General features: G+C 36.1%; 1 protein-coding gene across 2 annotated transcripts in view; it reads right to left on the bottom strand.

Annotated features, from left to right (window-relative positions):
- The window catches only part of wal (electron transfer flavoprotein subunit alpha wal), a 227,918-nt gene that overhangs the window by 167,191 nt on the left and 39,178 nt on the right, over nt 1-21,549 (bottom strand). For both annotated transcript variants that reach the window (XR_016547165.1, XM_090377145.1), the window contains exon 4: nt 13,684-13,766. Coding sequence is in view for 1 of the 2 variants with exons in the window: in XM_090377145.1 (XP_090233271.1) it covers nt 13,684-13,766 (83 nt within the window). In the remaining variant the exon portion in view is untranslated. The remainder of the gene's footprint in view (nt 1-13,683; nt 13,767-21,549) is intronic.

The raw sequence follows: 21,549 nt of genomic DNA, 5'->3' as shown, positions 1-21,549 counted from the left end.
AGCATTGGAGTCCTGCAGTTTTTTTTCCAAAGGAATCTGAGACAAATGAAATTGATTTCTTGATATCTTCTGCCTTCAGGTCTTCCATTTGCTTCTTTATTGGTACAATTTCTATTAGTAAATCCAGCAAATGGATTTTACTGGATAGCTTCCTTAGTATGTCCTCTATATTTAGGGTGTTCACCTGTTTTTGTGTAACCTCTAAGTTTTTGTTTACTACAGTTGATGAATTCAGCAAATCGTGATATTCTTCTGCCGAGTAGGAAATATCATTTTTTTCTTCCTTCTCTTGTTTCCTGCACAATATACACCTCCACTGTTGTTTCTTTTGTTTCACCATCCCTTTATAGGTTGCTTCTTTCAATGAGCATCGATAATGATACCCATTGTTGCAGCCATGACATACCACCTGTAGCATGTGCAGTGGTAGGTTACACTATTTGCATATATTGTGACTTATGTTTGCAAATCTTTGGAGTAGAGTTAGTTTTAACACAAGACGTTTCAGATAATGCACTTGCACGAAATAAACAACAAAAGAAAGAATTTAACAACTTACAAATGGCAAAGATTTCCAATTTACTCTAAGAGCGCTAATACAGTAGACATGCTTGCAATACAGTAGACAGTAATAATAATAATTTTCTTACTAAGATAAGAGGAACTGAGAGAAATTGCTGGAATTTACAATTAATCAGAGTTAAACTTCTCACAAACACACCACTGTCGAGTTTTTTCAGAAGTTCAACTTTATCTGTTATGGACAATATATGGTGTTTGCGCTTTACACCATGAGAGGCACTTCCTTTATGCATTGAAATCATGGCTGGGGCTAAATGTGAGCAGGTTATAATAATAAATGCAGAAAAACAAGTGGGAATGGCTTGCCAGTGTTTACGAGTTCATGCCAACAGCTGATGCTGCAATCATCGACACCAAAACAATAGCGGCAGGTCAGTGCGCCGACCCGGGAAATTTGAAATTATGTCCGAATCAGCGGTGTAACCGGATTACCAGTGGATGGATTAGTGATGGTCGACCTGTATGTGTGTGTGTGTATATATATCACCTAGACTATTCACATACCACATATTCCAGCAATGAATGGGCAATATGGTAAATGTGCAGAAACAAACTGCCTCAACAGTATTGTCATGGTGATGGGGGCTTGCATACTCTGACAACCTTGAGAGCCATGCCGGCAGTAGCATAGCTACTAGTAGGGTAACCCAAGCCAGATGGATCTTCATGAGGTAGGGGCCAGACTAAGAGATACCTAGGAGAAGGAAACTCCAATTCAAACCAAGGTAGGTCTGACTCTTTAGCCCAGTAAGGCAACATACCTAGGAGAAGGTGCTCTTAATAACACCTTTGGACGAGGGCAGCAGCTCCTACAGTACAGGCAATGAGTGGGGATAGAAGCTATCTGATTAGTCATTGCCTGATAGGTTAATGATAGATTTTGTCACTACAGCACTGCAATGCAGAAAGCTAACAGGGAAGCTACTGCCTTATTCTATCCCTAGAACAATCATCATGCAAGAAAACTACAATAATCAGTCCAGAGTTCCCGGCATCCCTTTAATCGGACACCCTCCCCCGTCCCATTAAAGAATCCCAGGGATCAAAATGGTGAACCTTTTGTGAACTGGAACATGGAATGCCAGAATGCTGTTTGCTGCAGGAAAACTTAAGAAACCAATCCAGGAGATGAAAAGACAATGTACAAGTGGTGAGTCTATGCTTAACTAGATGGCCTAGTTTCACATAGTCCTATCACCTTTTGGAAACACATGTGCCTAGGCACATGTTTCCAAAGACCCGACATTGTATTACTCTGGAAATGACAACAATATAAACCAGCATGGAGTAGGATCCTAGTCACCAAGGATATCTCCAAAAGTGTTCTGAACTTTGTGCCACATTCCAAGCAAATAATGTTACTCCAACTGAAGGGACAACCTTTAAATGTCAATAATTCAAGTATATGCTCTGATGACTGATAAGGAAGATGTAGAAATTGAAAATTTTTTTTATACAGAGCTGAAAGAAGTAGTCAAACAAAGAAACAAGACCTAAATATTGTTATGCGAGATCTGAATCCTAAGGTTGGAAAAGGCAGATCTGGTGAAACTGTAGGAGAATTTGCCTTGGAGCAAGGAATGAAAGAGGAGATCAGCTGATACTATTTTGTCAAGAGGAGAACTTGATGATTAAAAACACCTGGTTTCAATTCCCCAAGGTGAAATCACCTCCAGACAGCACACAAAATGTGGTCAGAAACCAAATTGACTATATCATGATTAATCAGCATTTCTGGAGCAGTATTAAAGGCACCAAGACATACCCCCAGTGCAGGATTCTGACTACAATCTAATCATAACTGAGATCAAGCTGAGACTGAAGACTATTAAGAGAAAGCAACCTATGAAGAAAGTTGACTTAGAGAAGTTAAAAAATCCAGAAACGTATCAGTTAATGAAGACGTGCCATAAATCTGTTCTAACTAAAACGAGCTCGGAAGTTCTAGGTTGTGAGAAATTTCTGAAGGACTGGACAACCGATGAAAATTTGACATTCACGGAGAAGCACAGAGCATTTAAGGACTGCAGTGCACTGAGGTATGCCTGTCACCACCAAATACGGAGGATGCAGAAAGGTCAGGGAATGACCACCGCATATTCCCGGAGCAATATGGCCTTAGTTGCTAATGCTCCTAAAAACCAAATAACAAACAACAGCACTGAGGTACAAGGAGATGAACAGACTGATTAAGAACAAAATTAAAGGGGCTAAAGAGGATCACAAGATAATGCAGAGGAATAGAAGCACTGCAAGAAAAGCATGATGATTTCAATCTTCACAAAAAAGATTAGAGATTTCAGGAATTAACATTAACAGACGGAAACAACCAACTTCAATCCGAAATGATAACGGCAAGATTATCAGAAAAACTGGATATGTGGACTAAATAATGATGAATAAAAGATCTGAGGGCATAAGATCTGAGGTGGAGAGGGTGATTAAATCAATGAAGAAGAGAAAAGCCAACGGACCTGATGAAATCACAGTGGAAATAGTCAAACTGCTCGACTACAAAAACACAGACATTCTTGTTCAATTATTTAACAGAATTTATGACACAGGCCCTTGGGACAGGCTAAAATCAATGTTCATCACTTTTCCAAAAACTAAGCACCAGGCCTTGTGGAGACTTCAAGACTAATCAGCTTGATGAGCCAAGTCCTCAAAATTTTCTAAAAAATATTTTATTCAAAATCGGATTTTCTAGAATTGCAAGGAGTCAATGGACAAATGTGCAGTTGGGATTTTGAAAAGGACTGTGTACTAGCTATAAAAGATCGTTGTTTGAGCCTCAGAATTATGGCTGATGAGTTGGATATGAATAAGGAGACAATTTGTCAAATTCTGGTGGAAGGTTTAGGCAAAAGGAAGGTCTGTACAAAATTTGTGCCACATAGCCTCCATAGATGAGCAGAAGAAAGAAGAGTGTCATTATGTGAAGACCTTATCCAGACTTGTCAAGATAATCCTAATTACCTTGACTAACTATTAATGTTAAGTGTTTCAGTAAAACTCAGATGCAAAACGTCAGAGCATGCAGTTGACTTCAAAATCACCACCAAGGTCAAGATGAAGTTGATCATGTTTTTTGGCAAACAGGGTGTGATTCACAAGGAATTTGTACCCAAAGATTTCTTTGAGAAAGTCATCAATAAAAATTAAACTCTCAATGTTTTTGGACAGCATATAAACCATTAAAAACAAAGAAAGAAAATGATAACATCAAGAATCGGAAAAGTTGATTGTCTATCGTCTTTTCTGATAAGGTTATTAAATGTTCATAATGTTTTCTGAAATAAACTAGTCTGTGCAGTATGTGCTGGCATTGCAGAGCTCAACCCCTTTGATTGTCTATTGTCTTTTCTGATAAGATCATTAATAAAACGTTCGTGTTAATAATGTCTTTGCAAATACACTAGTCTGTGCTGTTTGCTGGTATCATAGAATTAGACCCTTCCTATTTCAGCATTTGTTGGAAGTTTAGCATATTTTCATGGGAATCATCATCTTTTTTTTTCTCTGTCAGTTGTTTGTTTGTGGAAACATTTTACAAATATCAACCTTTGTCAGCTTAGAAGCAACAATAATGTTTTTATCAGCTGTCATCCAAGCTTAAAAGTCACTTACAGTCATGTCAGATGGTTGTATATCTACTATTCCCTCAGCTTCTTTGGCTTCAAATCCCCTGTGCTTAAAATATTCCAAATAGTATTTCTGGATACTCGTTTCCACAACATGACATCTAGAACAGGGCTCCCACTCCTGGGTTTTTCCACCCAGATTTGGGTTTTTTGATTGTCATCTGGGTTGATAGGTGTTTTTCACAAAAATATCTCATTATCTGGGTTTTTTCGGTAATTTTTATTTCTTGTAAATACAATAAAATTTAATACATTTAATAACAGTTTACAATTTTCTTAATTTTATAATCTAATCATAATTTGTAATATCTCAAGTGCTTGTACAAAATACTACAAATGTAAAAGGATTTCAAAGTTTTCGCAGGGTTCTACACTATGAAATTACGCTTACATGTTCATACATGTAAGCATACATGATCGTGCTACTAACATGTATGCGCAGCCTATTGAGCAGGCGGAAGGCGGTCTTTACTGCACAGTCTTTTGTGATCGTTCGTGGTATTATTGCATTATTTGGGGTGATTTTACATTTATGCGTATACTACATACAGTGATATAATAAATTTAAATTGTAGTGACTATTTCTATTTTATGTTAATGGATTAGTGATTTATTTTTTATTTTATAGAACATTTTAAATAAGATAATTGCTAATTAGCCATACCCACAAATTGCCCACAATGTCTGAAACTTGTTCCCCACAGAGAAAGATGAGTAAACATTAGCATTAGCATTAGATGCAAGAAAGCAAGCTTATGCAGCATCAGCCAAAAAAAAAAAAAAAAAAAACACCCACTTCCACTTCACCCCTCTGTTCGTTCAAAATACCTGTCCAGCTGAGCCTTAAACTTATTTAGGCTATCAACCTCCACCACAAGGGATGGAAGTCTGTTCCACCAACCAACCACCCTCTGGCTAAAGGCAAATTTCCGCACGTCTATCCTACATCTGTCTTTCCTCAATTTGAATTTATGCCCTCTCAGGTGATTCCTCTGAGCTAGAGGAAGAATCCCATCAGCATTGAGCATGCTTAAACCATTCAAGGCTTTATACACCTCTATCAGATCACCTCACTGGTGCCTAGTCTCCAGACACTGTAATTTGCAAAACCTAAGCCTTTCTTCGTAAGAAGAAAGGCTTATGTTTTGCGCAAACAGTGGTATACTCAAAATTTTAGAAATGAACGGTTAGAAGATCTGGAATTAAAGGATTGGTTGAAAGAAGACAGTAATGAAAAAGGTGCATCTTACTGTATTTGTTGTGATATGAAATTAAAGAATGCCAATAAATCGATGTTACTAGTGCATAAAAATACAGTTAAACATAAAAAAAACGTGCAAATATTGCTAAGACAAGTTCAACGTTAGACACGTTCTTCACAAAATGTAAACCTACGAGAATGAAGAAGTAGCAAAGGCAGAGTTAACAATTGCTGCACTCATTTCTGAGCATAATGTTCCATTTGCGCAATGTGATCACCTTATAGAAGCATGTAAGAAAGCATTTCATAATAGCAATATTGCAAAACAAGTTCAGTTGAAGGCAACTAAAGTCTCTTATCTTATACAAGATGGCATAGCCTATCATGAAAAATTATACATTTCTAACATATGCAGAAACAACAAGTTTTCAATGATAATAGATGAAAGTACAGATTTATCTTTATCACAAGTTCTAGCTGTTGTTGTTAGATATTTTGATATTCAAAAACTTGATGTTGTAGATGTGTTACTTGACACTGTTTGTGTTGAAAATGGTATTTCAGAAGGGCTTTATCAAGCTGTAAAAGATCTTTCATAGGAAAAAACATTCAAATAAGTAATCTCGTTGGCTTTGATAGTGATAAATGTGCCACTATGATGAGTACTAAGAGTGGTTCCAGTCATTGCTAAAAAAGGATGTACCATCAGTATTTATAATGGGATGTGTTTGCCATTCTTTTGCATTATGCGCTAGTCATTCAGTCAAGGTACTACCATCATATCTAGAAATATTTATAAAAGATATCTCTTGTTATTTTTCCCGTAGTAGTAAAAGATTAAACGAGTTCAAAATGATTCAAGATGTTGTAGATACTAAGCATAAAATCCCCAAATTAGCACAAACACGTTGGTTATCCCGTGGCAATGTAATAAAAATTATTATTGAGCAGTGGGATGCGTTAGTTCTTTATTTTCAGTCTCAATCAAAAATTGATAAAATCGATGGTGCAGGGAATATTTACAATACTATGATCACCAAAGGAACTAAGCATATGTTGTTGTTTTTAGGATATGTACTGGAGAAAATAAACTGCCTGAATATTGAATTTTAATCTGAGCATTTCAGATTGCACTTACTTCATTCAATGGTTTCAATTGAGTATAAAAATATTCTTAGATTTTTCATAAAAGAAGTCATTACTTCGTGCAAGCTGGTCGAAATTGATCCAAGCAATGCAATAAATCATAAGCCTCTGAATAAAATATATTTGGGAGGCCGTTGTATGGCCTTATTAAATTCAACACCGCTTGGTGACAGTGAAAGCAGGTTTAAAAATGATTGTTTAAAATTTCTTGTTGAACTTTGTATGGAAATCAGAAAAAGATTTCCTCTAAATGATGGAATTATCGCCAGTCTCAATGTTCTTGACCCAGCAGTGATACATGATTGTGCCAATTCGCCATGCTCAATTTTCCATTTAGCAATGCAGTTCCCTCACCTTGTTTCCGAAGACAAACTAGATCTTCTAGATGATGAATGGAGATCATTTCATTTAAATCAAGATTTAGATTTCTCTTACAAAACCATCCCTGAGTTTTGGTATCTGTTACGTAATGTAAAAGATGGCTTTAATAATTCTAAATATGAGATTTTATCTAACTTTATGACCAGTCTAACTATTTTACCTCACTCTTCGGCAAGCATAGAAAGAATCTTCTCCCAAGTAAACGCTATAAAAACAAAAGCCACAAACTCCCTTAAACCAGAAACTGTGAAAAATCGACTAATGGCAAAACAGGCGATAAATAGATCTAATCAAAATTGCTATACATGGAAACCTAAATCAGAATTGGAAAAAGAAGTCATACATGGAACTTGTCATAAAAGATACGAAGAACGTTTGAAAAAAATGAAAGAACTTCAAAAAATAAATGTGGAGGGAACTGAATGGGATGAAAATTCTGATTACAATTAAATAAAAGATATTTTTGCATGGTAAGTTTTATCTTATTTGTGTTGCTATACTATATGATGAAAACTAGGTTTTTTTTGGGTTTATTTAAGTTGCAATCTAAGTTTTTTTTAAATTTGTGAGTGGGAGCCCTGATCTAGAATATTAATTTTTTTTTTTTTTTTTTTGGCCAACTCATTTATATTCATTTGTTGCATGTACTCCACATTTCCCATGATTCTAGTGCACATTTCTTGACAGCAGTAAGCTTATAGAGTTCAGATGACTCCTGATTGCATGGCTGTATCAGAGATATCATATTAGCAAATAAAAAACAACCCTGATATGTTTTTATGAAGCATTCACAATATGTACAGCACAGTTGTCAATAAGCAGAACAATCTAGTGGTCCAGCCTATTATCCCATTTCATTAATCACTCACTAAAGATCAAGGCTGTCACCCAGGCATTGAAGTTTGAGCAAAAATCAACAGGTAATTTATTCACACCTTTAAAGCACTGTGGGTTCTAATTTTTACCAATCACCAAAAGCCTTTCTTTGTCACCAGACATACTTGCACAGCATAAGATGGTCACATGTTCCTTTGACATTTTACTGCTTTCTGCATTCTCATTTTTGAACAAATATGTTTAGGAAAGGCACAATAATAAAGTCGGGTTTCATCTGCATTGCACATATTAATTGGTGATAATTCAGAAACAATTTTACACCACTCGTCTTCAATCCAACTTTCAGCTGCTAAAAAATCATCAGCTTTTTGTTCACCCTGCCTGCATTAGTAAATAATATTTTCCCATTTTTTTTCCAATAGTGAAATGATCCCTCTGCTGCAATAAAATCATCTTTTGCCATTTTCTTAGCAAATTTTCTGCTTTCTGTTGCATCAGGGGACTGTCAATATGGGCATCTTGCTCTCAGATTTTTAGAAACACCAAAGTTTTGATGCTGATTCAACTTGATAATCTTTAGCACTATGATTTCTCCTCATTCAAGTTTTCATTTTGTAATGCTACCCTCTCAGTATTGTCTCAAATTTTTAAAACTATACACAAAAGGGTTGCAAAATTTTTAATTTTGCTGCTGCATCATGGTGACTCATTTTCAGTAATTTATCATAGCATTCTAAAATGGGAAGTTTTTCTTTAAGGTTTAGATTTCTTTTGCACTTCTGCCATTACAGTACATTATGAAAAAAAGGGTTAATGCTCACCTGTAAAACAGTCAAATGGTGGTACAGACACAGTACATTCTTTTATTGAGTAATGGATACTGACAACCACATGAACTGTAAGAAAGCAACAAGTAACTGGCCATGCAACATGCCAGAGTTGAAGAACAAATTTGGGATATAACATAATCACTTTCACTGCGTATGTGTCATAGCAGCGATAAGGCAAAAGAGAGACGACAAAAACTGAAGGACTGATTATTATAAATAAAATTTTTTCCCCTACATATTAGCACACATCCGATTGGGACTTCATAAAAGTGATAACATTATCTGTGATCACAATAAGCAGTGTAAACCAAGTCAATATATGATTTAGGCTGTGGCCTTCTAAACTACTAGTTTTAAAAAACTTTGAAATTTTTAGCCTTCAGCATTACAGATGTGACAAAGTTCTCAGGATATGTTGTGTAAAAAGGATAGCTGGAATAGAACCATGATATGTCTGCCAGGAGGCAAAAGTTAATGATATTATTGTATATAGTGGTACTAACAAATTAAGAGATCTGACGATTTACTTAACAGGTATAGGGCACTATTGAGAAAGCCACGAGTTAGGATTAAATTTGAAAGTGTTTGCAATTCTGTCCAGACATGATAGGTGGGAATACATGAATAGAGCCTTGTCATTACTAAGAAAAGAAGAAACATACCTGGAGTTATCACATGATAATTAGATTAACTTCAACACTTTTTTTGTTTACAGCAAGTACTCTTTATTAATATCCCAATTTGTGTAAAACATAAAATTATGAACCAATGTATACTCCCCACCATGACTTATGGAAGTGAAATTTGGGCACTCACCAAAAGAATGGAAGAGAAGCTGAGAACTACACAGCGAAGAATGGAACGAATTATATTGGGAATCAGACTGTTAGATAAGAAGAGAAACACATGGATTAGGCAGCAAACTCAAGTAAAGGACATTCTTATCAAAACTAAAGAACTAAAATGGTCTTGGGCAGGACACATAGCTCAAAGACATGATGACAGATGGACTAAGAAAATAACAGAATGGTACCCAAGAGGAGCTAGAAGAAAACCTGGAAGACAACGACGGAGATGGACAGATGAAATTCACGAATTTGTGGGTAGTAAATGGATGGCCATTGCACAAAACAGAAGGAACTAGAAAGTTGCTGGAGAGGCCTTCATCCTGCAGAGGACTGAAAATGGCTAATGATGATGATGATTCTTTGTTTGGAAGCCATTACTGCCTGTACACCAACAAAAATCTAAAAATAAAGCAATTAGTTAACAAATGAAATAAATGAATTAAAGGAACAGAAGAATAAGAGTATCTATCTTCACCATGGGAAGCACTCTGCAGAATTTTGCTGTAATGGTGCTACTACATCTGCTTGTAATTCAAGCAGAGAGACAACTCAAAAAAAATTAATGAAGGATGGGGAGGCAGCAGGTATATTGGGAATTTGAGACATCCATGCCTGTAAATCCCCATAAAGTCATATTTTTATAGTGAACTGTTGAAGAACCTCCAAGTTTTCACTGGTGTCCTTATACAACTTATAACAAAACAGATTGAAGTACAAACTTACAAGACGGCTAATATCACTTGAATAGGATTGTCTCTGAACATCCCATATTGTGATTATATGGATCTACCACAGCATGCTCTATGTCAGTGGTCTCAAACTCAAATTGCATGCAGGCGGAATGCACAATCTGAAAGCAGCTGACTGGCCGAAATTTTTTTTAACAAAATGAGAGTGAATATATATATACTGCACCATACTTACCCCTAATGTATGGATACCATCCCTTTATAACCTGGTGTTATGCGTGACGCGTGTGTGTGGTGTGTTGCGTGTAAGTTTATAATAAGATTGAAAATTTTACTTTTAAAATTTAATTTGCCTCGAACATGGTTTAATTGAAAATTTATTTCAATAATGTTCAATTGTATTTTCTACAATGTTTTTCTCTATACTTACTTTTTATTTCTCAAACATATTTTTCTCCTCTCCCTGGCTAAAATGATGAGACACTTTCTTTCAGTTAAATTTTCTTTTCTGTTTTCTTTAGATACCCAATCACTTACTAAATATTTATCAAAATATACATAAACAATAATAATAATAATAACGAAAGGAAAAAATTCAAATTTATTATTTATTTTCTATCTGAAATCTAAAGGTTGGTACCTGCAAGAAATTTCTGTTGGTTACACTTTGTAATTCAAACGTATTGACAGCTAAATATTAAATTTTCAGACTGACATTTATTTCAAATAATTCTAATATTTTGAATTAACCACTAAATAACTTACTTTTAACTTAAACTAAAAATAAACAAATTATGAAAACTTTCCAAGTGGGACAAAACTTGAGAATAAATAATGACAACCTATTCTCTTTCTTTTATTTATTAAATTTTTCTTCGACACATACAGAAGAAATACGTGTGTTTGTATGTAAACAATTATAAACTTCTTTATTTCTTACTACAAATTGACGCTTGATGGCGTTTCGATCCTGATAAAGTTTGTAGCCTTGGAGAAAAATTACTAGAAACTATCTTCATCACGGATTGTAGATGCTCATCGGTCAATAGGGTTCTTTTCTTAGACTTATTAATTTTCAACTGTGAAAAAAACTGTTCACAAGCATACAGTGACAAAGACAAAGCCCCAACCTATTCATTCTATCTCCTTTTCCTTCAATAGCAGTCGCGCACATAAGCTCAGTCCATATCTCCATGTCTCTAAAACTGTAAGCACCGTATTTACAACAAATACATAATTGAAATGTATTCGCGGGCAGTGTAAAATTGCTTGGAGCTTTCTTAGCATCAAGATTCATCAAAATCCTTCTAATATCCTTTTGACGGAAGACCACAGGAGGCATTGAATGGAGCATGTTGGGAATGATGGGAGGTGTTTTACCAAGATCATTAATACATGAGCTGGAAGAAAAATGGGATGCTAGCAGGTCAGCTTTATCCTTGGCTGAAGTGACAACAGAACCATCTGGTTTGGACAGAGGTGGGAGCAGAGATGGGCAAAAGTTGCGGCCAATAGCTTTGGCAAGAGACCAGAATGATCGGCTACCATTAGGGCAAGAAGCAAGTTTTCTACTCTTAGCCTGTTCAAACTCTAGTTTGGACTGATTAATAACTGCTTTACAATTGTTGCGAGCTTTGGTGTAGGCAGAAAATGACACTGAAGAATTAGAAACAAGCCAATTACGATATGCAACATTCTTCTTTTGTACAGCCTTAGCACATTTATTGGAAAACCAAGGTTTAGATAAAGGACGAGATTTTAAAGTGGAGTGTGGGATAAAGGATTCCATTCCTGCAAGAATAATTTCACTGACACGATCTGAGCAAACGTTGACATCAGAAGTTTTGAAACAGTAATCCGACCAAGGAAAAGAAGAAAAGAAGTCTCGCAGGTCATCCCATTTTGCATTCTGGTAATGCCAAACTGAACTGAAACTACCTGAATATTCAAAATAAGGAATCTTCTGCCTTAAGAATACTAGCATTTTACAAGATAAGCGAGTGAAGACGAAAGTCAACCTTTCACTACAGTATGAATTTAGGCTTTCAATTAATATTTGTTTAGAGGAGTTTTTTTTTTTTTTTTTTGAAGTAAGTCTCCTTGTTGAAAAATGAGAATAAAAATGAAGAGCGATGAGAAGTAAAACAGGTAGAGTCTGTGGACACATGTATGACCATCATTGAAGCAAAGATATGATCAAGTATCTCAGGAAAGTCACTGACTAGAAGATTGGATTCTGAGAGTGGAAGAGATGCAACAAGCCATGATTACATTTATCACATGCTTTTTTGTATAATAGGAGGAGCAAAGTTGATTGCTATAATAAATAATGATGCTAAAGTAATTGCCAATTTAACTACAACAATCTCAAATTTGGTGAACTATGCACAAAAACTTTGGTGAGATTCAGATGAGCTGCAGCAGAATTGCTGCTGTTCTGCTAGCATAACTAGCACTAATTTTTCTCTTATGTGTATTAGACTAACTTGAATTCAATGTTGTTGTTGTTATTTTGGTTTTTAGGAGCATTAGCAACTAAGGCCATATTGCTCCGGGGATATGTGGTGATCATTCCCTGACCTTTCCACATCCTCCGTATTTGGCAGTCACGGGCTCGAACCCCGGTCTAATCAAGAAGTGTGTGCTATGCACTGCTGCTCCTGCCCACCTGGCTACGGAGGCACCTTGAATTCAATGTGTTTTCTAATAATAAATTGTTACCCAACGTAATGAGAGTTATGCATGGTAACTGTTTATGTATTAAATTGATGCATTCTTGCATAATATCCTTTCATAAATCAATGTCAGAAATTGGAAAGATATTAATTATGGTTAAGACTAGAAAATATTCATCTGAGAGTTATAGTTAAGATCACTCTAATTCTTATTTGAATTTTGCATTAATATTATGGAAGACTACATTAATTTAGTACACATAAGGGAAATGAAGCCTAGTTATGCCAGCATCACTGCTGAAAATCTTATTAAAAAAAAAAAAAAACCCTGCACATAACGTAGTGTACTTATATATGTATTATTATTTACCTTTTCTAACATAATTAATTTTAATCCATAAGTACATTATTTTTGAATAATATGTCAAAAAATATGTAGTTTACATTTCCCTTTGTCACACTTATGCACATATGTGTGACAAAGTTTGTTTGATTTTTTAATGCATAAATGCACCTATTTCTGCCTTAGAGAGTACAGGAAAATAATATTTAACAAATTAAGTTTTTAATGAAAGTAATCTAATTAAATTCAATCACTTTAATTAAAGTAAAAAATGTGTATTTTATTATAAAAAAAATTACACTTGCCTTCATGATCTCCCCAAAATTAATCTTCTGATCAAAGATTTTGAAAAGGTGGAATCTTTACTGACATATGTAAGGTTTAGTTGCTTGGTGAAAAAGCAAACAATTTTTACCACCCCTCTCTCTTATGAGGCTGTGTCTTTGAGAAAAAGATGCCAGCCCTGGAAGGAATGCAAACAATGAGGAGAAATAAAATGATACTCACTTTTCCAAATGCATCAGCTCCTGCCATTATATGAGTAAAATTTTGTTCCTTCTGTATTTCAAGAATTAAGGGTGTTAAACTTTCTGAAAAAATAAAAATTAAAATTAACTATTTATTTTGTAAATATAAGAAAAAAAAACTGATTTTATTATACCATATTTATATTTAAATCTCAGTAATTTCAAATGCACAGGGGGAACAAAAAATATGAACTTAAGACTTACAATGAACAAAGTCAAAGAAAAAATAAAATTACATACATCTGCACCTATCTGTTCTAAAAAGTAAAAATTTAATAGTGCATTTGAAATTTTTAATTTGCTATCATTAAAATCTATACTTGTTAATTTAGATCTTTATTATTTCAAGCTGTGTTGAATGCAGAAATTCTTCTAACAGTTTCAGTCAACTTTTCAATACTACATGATTGCAAGAGATTGTATGTCTGCCCATGATCAAAATTAAACACAGGTAAAGCATACAAATTTTGATTTGATTTCAACTACAGCATTGAAATACCTTAATCTCATAGTACTGTACTGCATAGGGCAAATGTTCCCAAATTAAAGGTTAAAGGTAAACATAACGGCTATTATGTTTTTAAATGGGAGTTTTACACCACTTGGCTATTCACTTCAAGAAAATATTTTTCTTGAAGTGAAAATATTCACTACAAGAAAATTCAGGGTTTGTCATATATTTACTAACAGAAACCAACCACCATTGATGAGAAGCCAGTAAGCTTAAAAACATGTTCTAGCTGTTCTCAGATTTCTAAATGTATAGCATATGTGCCTATTCTGGTGATGTTATGCAATTTAAAAAGATAGCAACCAACCGACGAAGAACTGTGGATAATGGAATTTATCTGTAAGTTGAACATAAGCCCAAGTCTTAGCACTGAGTACTCTGTGTTGATCTTCAGTGAGCACACAAAGTCTTTCTATGATCAAAATCAAATGTAGGTAAGAGCATAGCAAGAGATGACCCAAATTTTGAACTTTGATTTAGTTTTTGCTATGCTTAATGGCTATTGTGTATTAAATTACTTTTATCTTTCATGTCCAGTGCCATGAAACTTAGAAATAGTTGTTTCTGCCTATCAATTAATTTTAATTTTAAGATAAAAGACAGAGATAAAGTAATCTACAAGAATGCTCCATATTTTTGTAGTATTAAGGAATTCAAACATATGGTATTTGCAACTACTGTACTTTTACCCCAACCACTCGAACATTTATTTTTACAGGAACAAGTTTTTTTTTTTTTTTTTTTTAAATGTCATTTCTACATCATTTCTTTTTTTTTTTGTGTATTTGACTATTGGAGGATATGGATGGGTGAGGTACTTTTTATTTTTTTTTTTGGCTGATGCTATAAGCTTCTTTTCTAGCATCATTTTCAACTGCTATTATTAGTACTACTGAAAAGTCAATAAATACAAGTGCAAGCCATTCAAGTGAATAGAGTTACCAGCTGACCTCATCAGAAAAATTAGACAACTATCGGTTTCACACGTATGCAGCTTCAATTTTCCAACACTGGTATCAATTATGACAAAGTAGTAGGCTTACTGGATGATTCCATAAAAATACTGAACACACACACACACACACACACACACACACACACACACACACACACACACACACACACACACACACACACACACACACACACACAAAACATTTTCATTCAGAGGGAGGCAGATTAGAGTAAGAAATACAATTCTAAAATACAATGGAACTAAACAGAAACTATATTCAAAATCTATAATCTACAACTTTAGGATGCAAATTTCATTGCACAGCATTTATCAATTTTTTTGGGGAAAATTATCTTTCACATTTCAACAATTGAGAAGAATATTAAAAAAAAAAAAGTTATGCGGATTAATTGCAAAAACTGTTAATGTTTCTCCACAATGCTAAAGCACTGTCCATAGAAACTGAAATTTCACTGAAACAGCTGAACTGTTATTATTCTATGCAAGAATAATAAAAATTACAGAATATAGTTCTATCTAAACAACAAAACTGGTTGCAAAACGTATTAAAATTCAAGAAAACACTATAATGAAACTGAATATAACTAAAATTAAACTAAAAAATGTATAAAACAATAATAAAACTTATTTATTTATTTAGAAAATTCTGGACATTTTCTGGACTGAACACCGGACATGGTATTTGTTCAATTTGTTCAATTTGTTTACTAGACAGTAAGCGCAAATACTAGGCTGTCCACTCAAATATAATGGACAACTGGCAACAAGCTACGAGTGATTCAAATTGAGATACTATTTGGAGTGCCTGGAAAATTAGGGCCAAAATTAAGAAAATTGATGTTTAATAGTAATTCAGCCGATGATACATATACTCTACAAAACTGCCTTTTCAATAATTAAGTTATAGGTATGTAATGGATGAGGTGGTTGTTCAGAATGCTAAGGAAACACACATGGAATGATGCAAAAGTTTTACAGCTGTGAGCTTTAAATTTTGTGACAATACCAATTTAAGCATTGTCACAAAAAGCTCATAACTATAAAAATTTCTTAAAATCATAACATTTTGTCTTGCCAAAAGCTCTATCAAGTAATAGTAATAGAGGCATGTGATGCAAGAAAGCAAGTGTATGAGCTTATGTAGCATAACCTAAAAAAAAAATAATAAAAAAAATTCAAACAACCATTCCTTCTAAATGTTTGTCCAGTTCCTCCTTGAATTTATTTAAGCTATCAACGTCTGCAACAACGTATGGAAGTTTGTTTCAAAATTTTAACCACACACAAAAGGCAAATTTCCACCCATCTATCCTACAAGTGTCTTTCCTCAATTTGAATTTATGCCCCCTTAGGTTCGTAATCTGAGCAAGTGGAAAAATCCCATAAGAATTCAGCGTGCTCAACCCATTCAAGGCCTTATACACCTCAAACAGATCACCTCGCAGGTGCCTAGTCTCCAGCCACTACAATTTGCAGAACGTAAGACTTTCTTGGTAAGAGGATCTCTTCATTCCCCTCACCAATCCTGTTGTCCTTCTCTGTGCACACTCAATCAAATCTACATCTTTCCTAAAATGAGGCCTCCAGACCTGTATGCAGTACTCAAGTCATGGCCTGACCACTGACTTAAACAAAGTGACAACATCTCCTTTTCCCTGCTAGCAAAATTCCTGTATATCATTGACGAAACCCCATGACCTGCTCTTGCAGCCTGTCTGCATTGTTCAGAAAACTTCATATCTGAATGCACAATGTAATCCCAGGTTTTTTTCATTTTCTACCACCTTAAGTATAGTACCACACAGTTGGTACGTTTCTCTGGGGTTACTTCTAACCATATGCAGTACTTTGCATTTGTCACGGTTAAACTTCAGTTGCCACTTCTTAGCCCATCTGCCCAAACTATCTAGATCCTATTGCAGTAGTACACTGCCATTGCTGTCATTAAGAACCCTGCCAACCTTTGTATCATCAGCAAACTTCGACATTAAGACTGATATACCTTCATCAATATCATTGATAAATATACAAAACAACAGTGGACCCAACACCGAACCCTGTGGGACTCCACTAATAACATTAGTCCACGGAGAGCAGCATCCATTAATTACCACCCTCTGTATTCTCCCACTCAACCATCCTTTTATCCATTGTAGCAACTTACCCTTAATACCATTCTGCTCAAATTTGTACAATAGTCTTCCATGCACAACAGTGTCAACAGCTTTCCTGAAATCCAAATATATGATATCAAAATTATTTTTTGCATCCAGTTCCTTTGTAACCACATCATAATATCCTATCAAATTTGTCAGACAAGACTTTCCCTTAACAAACCCATGCTGTGTCTGAATTATTGCTGCAGTCTTGTCTAGATGATCCTGCAATGCATCTTTAACCAGTGACTCCATTATTTTACCCGGAACAGAAGTTAAACTAACTGGTCTGTAATTACTCGTGTCACTCTTCGATCCCCCTTTGTGAATTGGGGATACATTTGCATATCTCCAGTCTGTGGGAACCTCCCGACTCTAAGGATGCTCTCATAATTATGGCTAAGGGTTTGTTTAGTTGCTTTGCCGCCTCCTTTAATATAATTGGAATAATCTCATCCACCCAAGGTGCTTTTCTTATGTTTAACTTCAACAATTTCTCCTCCACTTTGCTTTCAGTTATTACAAAATCATTAAGTATCCTTATACAATTTGATAACCTTCTGCCATTTTCAAACCTTAATAATTCCTCATGTGTGAATGTAGATGCAAAATACTCATTCAGTTTGTTTGCTATCTGAGCAGGATCATCAACAGTCGAACCATCGATGTCAAGTGGACCAATCAGATTCATCCCCTTCCTTTTAGACTTTATATAAGTAAAGAAATCTTTGCTGTTTTTCTTAGCATCTTTTGCCAAGGATTTCTTGTAATCTGCCTTCGCCTGCCTAACCTCCTTTGTGACCTGATTACAGACTAGCTTATATCTGCCATAGGCTTCTGAGTCGCTTGATAATCTTTATGCATCCCATGCATTTTTCTTCTCTGTTACGAGTCTCATTAGTTCATTTGATAACCATTTAGGCCTAAACTTTGAACAATATTTCTTAATAGGTATGAAACTTTTAGTAGCATCCACGATTAATTCCTTGAATGCTTCCCACTTAGAATTTAGTGTTGGTAACATCGTCAGTTGATCCCACTGTACAGAATTTAAAAACTTTCTGAGACCAATGTACTCACCTTTACGGAAGCAAAAACCCTTTAACTTTAACCCTGATGGTAATTAAATCTTTAAGTAAATCCCACATCAGTACACTGTGATCACTGCCACCTAGTGGTTCCTTTATCTGCCAATTGTTAATACACGAATGATCACTGCTGATAACCAGATCCAGATTATTACTCTCTCTCTCTGGTTGCCACTCGAACATGCTGCTGCAGAAAACAATCATCCAATAAATCCACAAAAGTCTGACTAGTGTGTGAATGACCAAACCCACAAGTTCCAGTCAATATCTGGGAAGTTAAAATCCCCCATTGTAAGACATTCCGATTTACTAGCCCACTCTATTTCTCTGTACAATTGTTCATTGTACTCATTTGAGGCATTAGGCCTATAACACACTCCTACTCTTATTTTTGCTTTCGCAGTGCTTATGTCACATCAAACTGACTCAAAATTTCATCTATATCAACTGGGTGCACTTCTTTTGATTTTATGTTTTTCTTAATTAACAGCATAACACCTCCTCCCTTTCTATCCTTTCTGTGCACATTGTACTCCACAAATATATCTATGAGACACCACGTCTCTGCTATCCCAACAATATCCGCCTTTGATGTCTTGACCAACTCTTTAAATTCATCAAATTTATTTACTATACTTCTAGCATTGGTATACATGCAATCAAAGATGCTCCTATTCCTAGTTACCCTAACACATCCCATATACCCACCTATTTCACGAGGTGCCTCCGGAGCCAGGTGGGAAGGAGCAGCAGTGCGTAGCACACGCTTCTTGATTAGACCGGAGTTCGAGCCCGTCACCACCAAATACGGAGGATGCGGAAAGGCCAGGGAATGACCACCGCATATCCCAGAGCAATATGGCCTTAGTTGCTAATGCTCCTAAAAAAAAAAAACAACCAAAGAAACTATTTCACGATGACTGCCATCCGTCCCCGAAACCCACAACACCCCTCGCTCCAGGTCGCTACTTATTCTAATAGAAGTTGTGCAAGAATCCCCTTCACCTCTGCCTGCGGCTACTGTTAAACTATTAGTCCTTGTATCCCCCCCCCAAGCTGGCAGTTTTCCGAGCCACCTAACACTGCCTCGATAGGTTCAGCAAATATTCTTGCACCCTTTCTATTTAAATGTATCCCATCCCTGTAGAAGCAGTCTCTCCTGTTAACAAGTACAGACCAGGCTGAAAAAAATTCTACCCCTTGAGCCTTGCACAATCTTTCCAGGGCCGATTAATCGACAAGGCTCTCATCATATACTCCCTTCTATTGTGTCTGGGCAGAATTGCAGACACTTTCAAATTCAACCCTAATTCTCGACTTTTTTTGTACTTGTTAAGTAATTCTGCCGGTCTCCTACTCTTAATATCATTAGTGCCAACGTGTGCAACTATATCACCTTTTGTACCCTTAAAAGATGATATCCTCTGTACAACGTCATCAACCTTTGCCCCTGGCAGACATACTCGGTTCCTGTTCCACCTATCCTTTTTACAAAGCATGTTCCCCGTTTCCCTGACAATAGAGTCACCAACAACTACTAGTTTTTGTGGGACCAGCGCATTCTGCCTTGGGGGTTGCCACCGTGTTGCGCAATGACCAAGTGCAAGCTCTGGCATTGATGGGCCGTTCAATTTAGATCCTTCGAGGGCATCCACTCTGTTCTTCAAGCTCTCATATAGGCCCATAACAACGCTGAGTTGTCGCCTGATTTCCTTACACTCCTTACATCACGCACTTATGAAAGTGTGCGATGCAACTAGGGACTCCACTAATGTTATTATGGAGTCCCTCAGGGTTCAGTGTTGTTTTCTGTATTTATAAATGATATTGATGATGGTATATCAAGCTTAATGTCCAGGTTTGCAGACGACACGAAGGTTGGCAGGTTTGTTAAGGACACTAATGGCAGTACACTGCTGCAACAGGATCTAGAAAAGTTGAGCAGATGGGTTGAGAGGTGGCAAATGCAGTTTAACATTGACAAATGTAAAGAGCTATATATGGGAAGCAGTAAAACCAGAGTAACGTATCAACTCTGTTGTACTACACTGACAGTGGTAGAGAACGAAAATGACCTGGGGGTAATTGTGCAGGCAGATATGAAGTTTTCTGAGCAGTGCAGATGGTCTGCAAGAGTGGGATATACAGGAATTTTTCTAGGAGGGATAAGGAGGTGATTATCCCCTTGTATAAGGCAATGGTCAGGCCACACCTTGAGTACTGTATACAGGTCTGGAGGCCTCATTTTAAGAAGGATGTAGATAGAACTTTTGGAACGAGTACAGAGAAAGGCAACAAGATTAGTGAATGGAACAAAGTGTTAGTAATAGTAATAGTAGTAGTGGCAAGTGATGCAAGAAACCACGTGCATGAGCTTATGCAGCATCAGCCAAAAAAAAAAAAAAAAAAGATCACACCATTCCCTCCAAATGCCTGTCCAGTTGCTCCTTAAATTTATTTAACCTGTCAACTTCCACAACGACAGATGGAAGTTTGTTCCAGCAATTAACCACCCGCTGGCTAAAGGCAAATTTCCACACATCTATTCTACATCTGTCTTTTCTTAATTTGAATTTATGCCCCCTTAGATTCATAATCTGAACAAGTGGAAAGATCCCATCAGAATTCAGCGTGCTCAACCCGTTCCAGGCCTTATATACCTCAATCAGATCACCTCGCAGGTGCCTAGTCTCCAGCCACTGCAATTTGCAGAACTTAAGCCTCTCTTGGAAAGAGGATCCCTTCATTCCCCTCACCCATCTTGTTGCCCTTCTCTGTACACGCTCAAGTAAATCTATATCCTTCCTAAAATGAGGCCTCCAGACCTGTACGCAGTACTCAGGGTGTGGCCTGACCATTGCCTTATACAGAGGGATAATCACCTCCTTTTCCCTGCTAGCAAAATTCCTATATATCATTGACAAAACCCCATGACCTGCTATGGCAACCTGTCTGCATTGCTCAGAAAACTTCATATCTGACTGCACAATTACTCCCAGGTCTTTTTCATTTTCTAACACCTTAAGTGTAGTACCACACAGTTGGTACATTTCTCTGGGGTTACTTCTACCCATATGCAGTACTTTGCATTTGTCAACGTTAAACTTCAGTTGAC

The sequence above is a fragment of the Mastigoproctus giganteus genome, chromosome 7 (assembly GCF_048544385.1).
Source record: "Mastigoproctus giganteus isolate SK-2022 chromosome 7, ASM4854438v1, whole genome shotgun sequence".
In the NCBI taxonomy this organism is placed as follows: Eukaryota; Metazoa; Arthropoda; class Arachnida; order Uropygi; family Thelyphonidae; genus Mastigoproctus; species Mastigoproctus giganteus.
The sequence above is the reverse complement of the archived record's forward strand: the minus strand, read 5'-3'. Positions and strand labels throughout refer to the sequence as shown.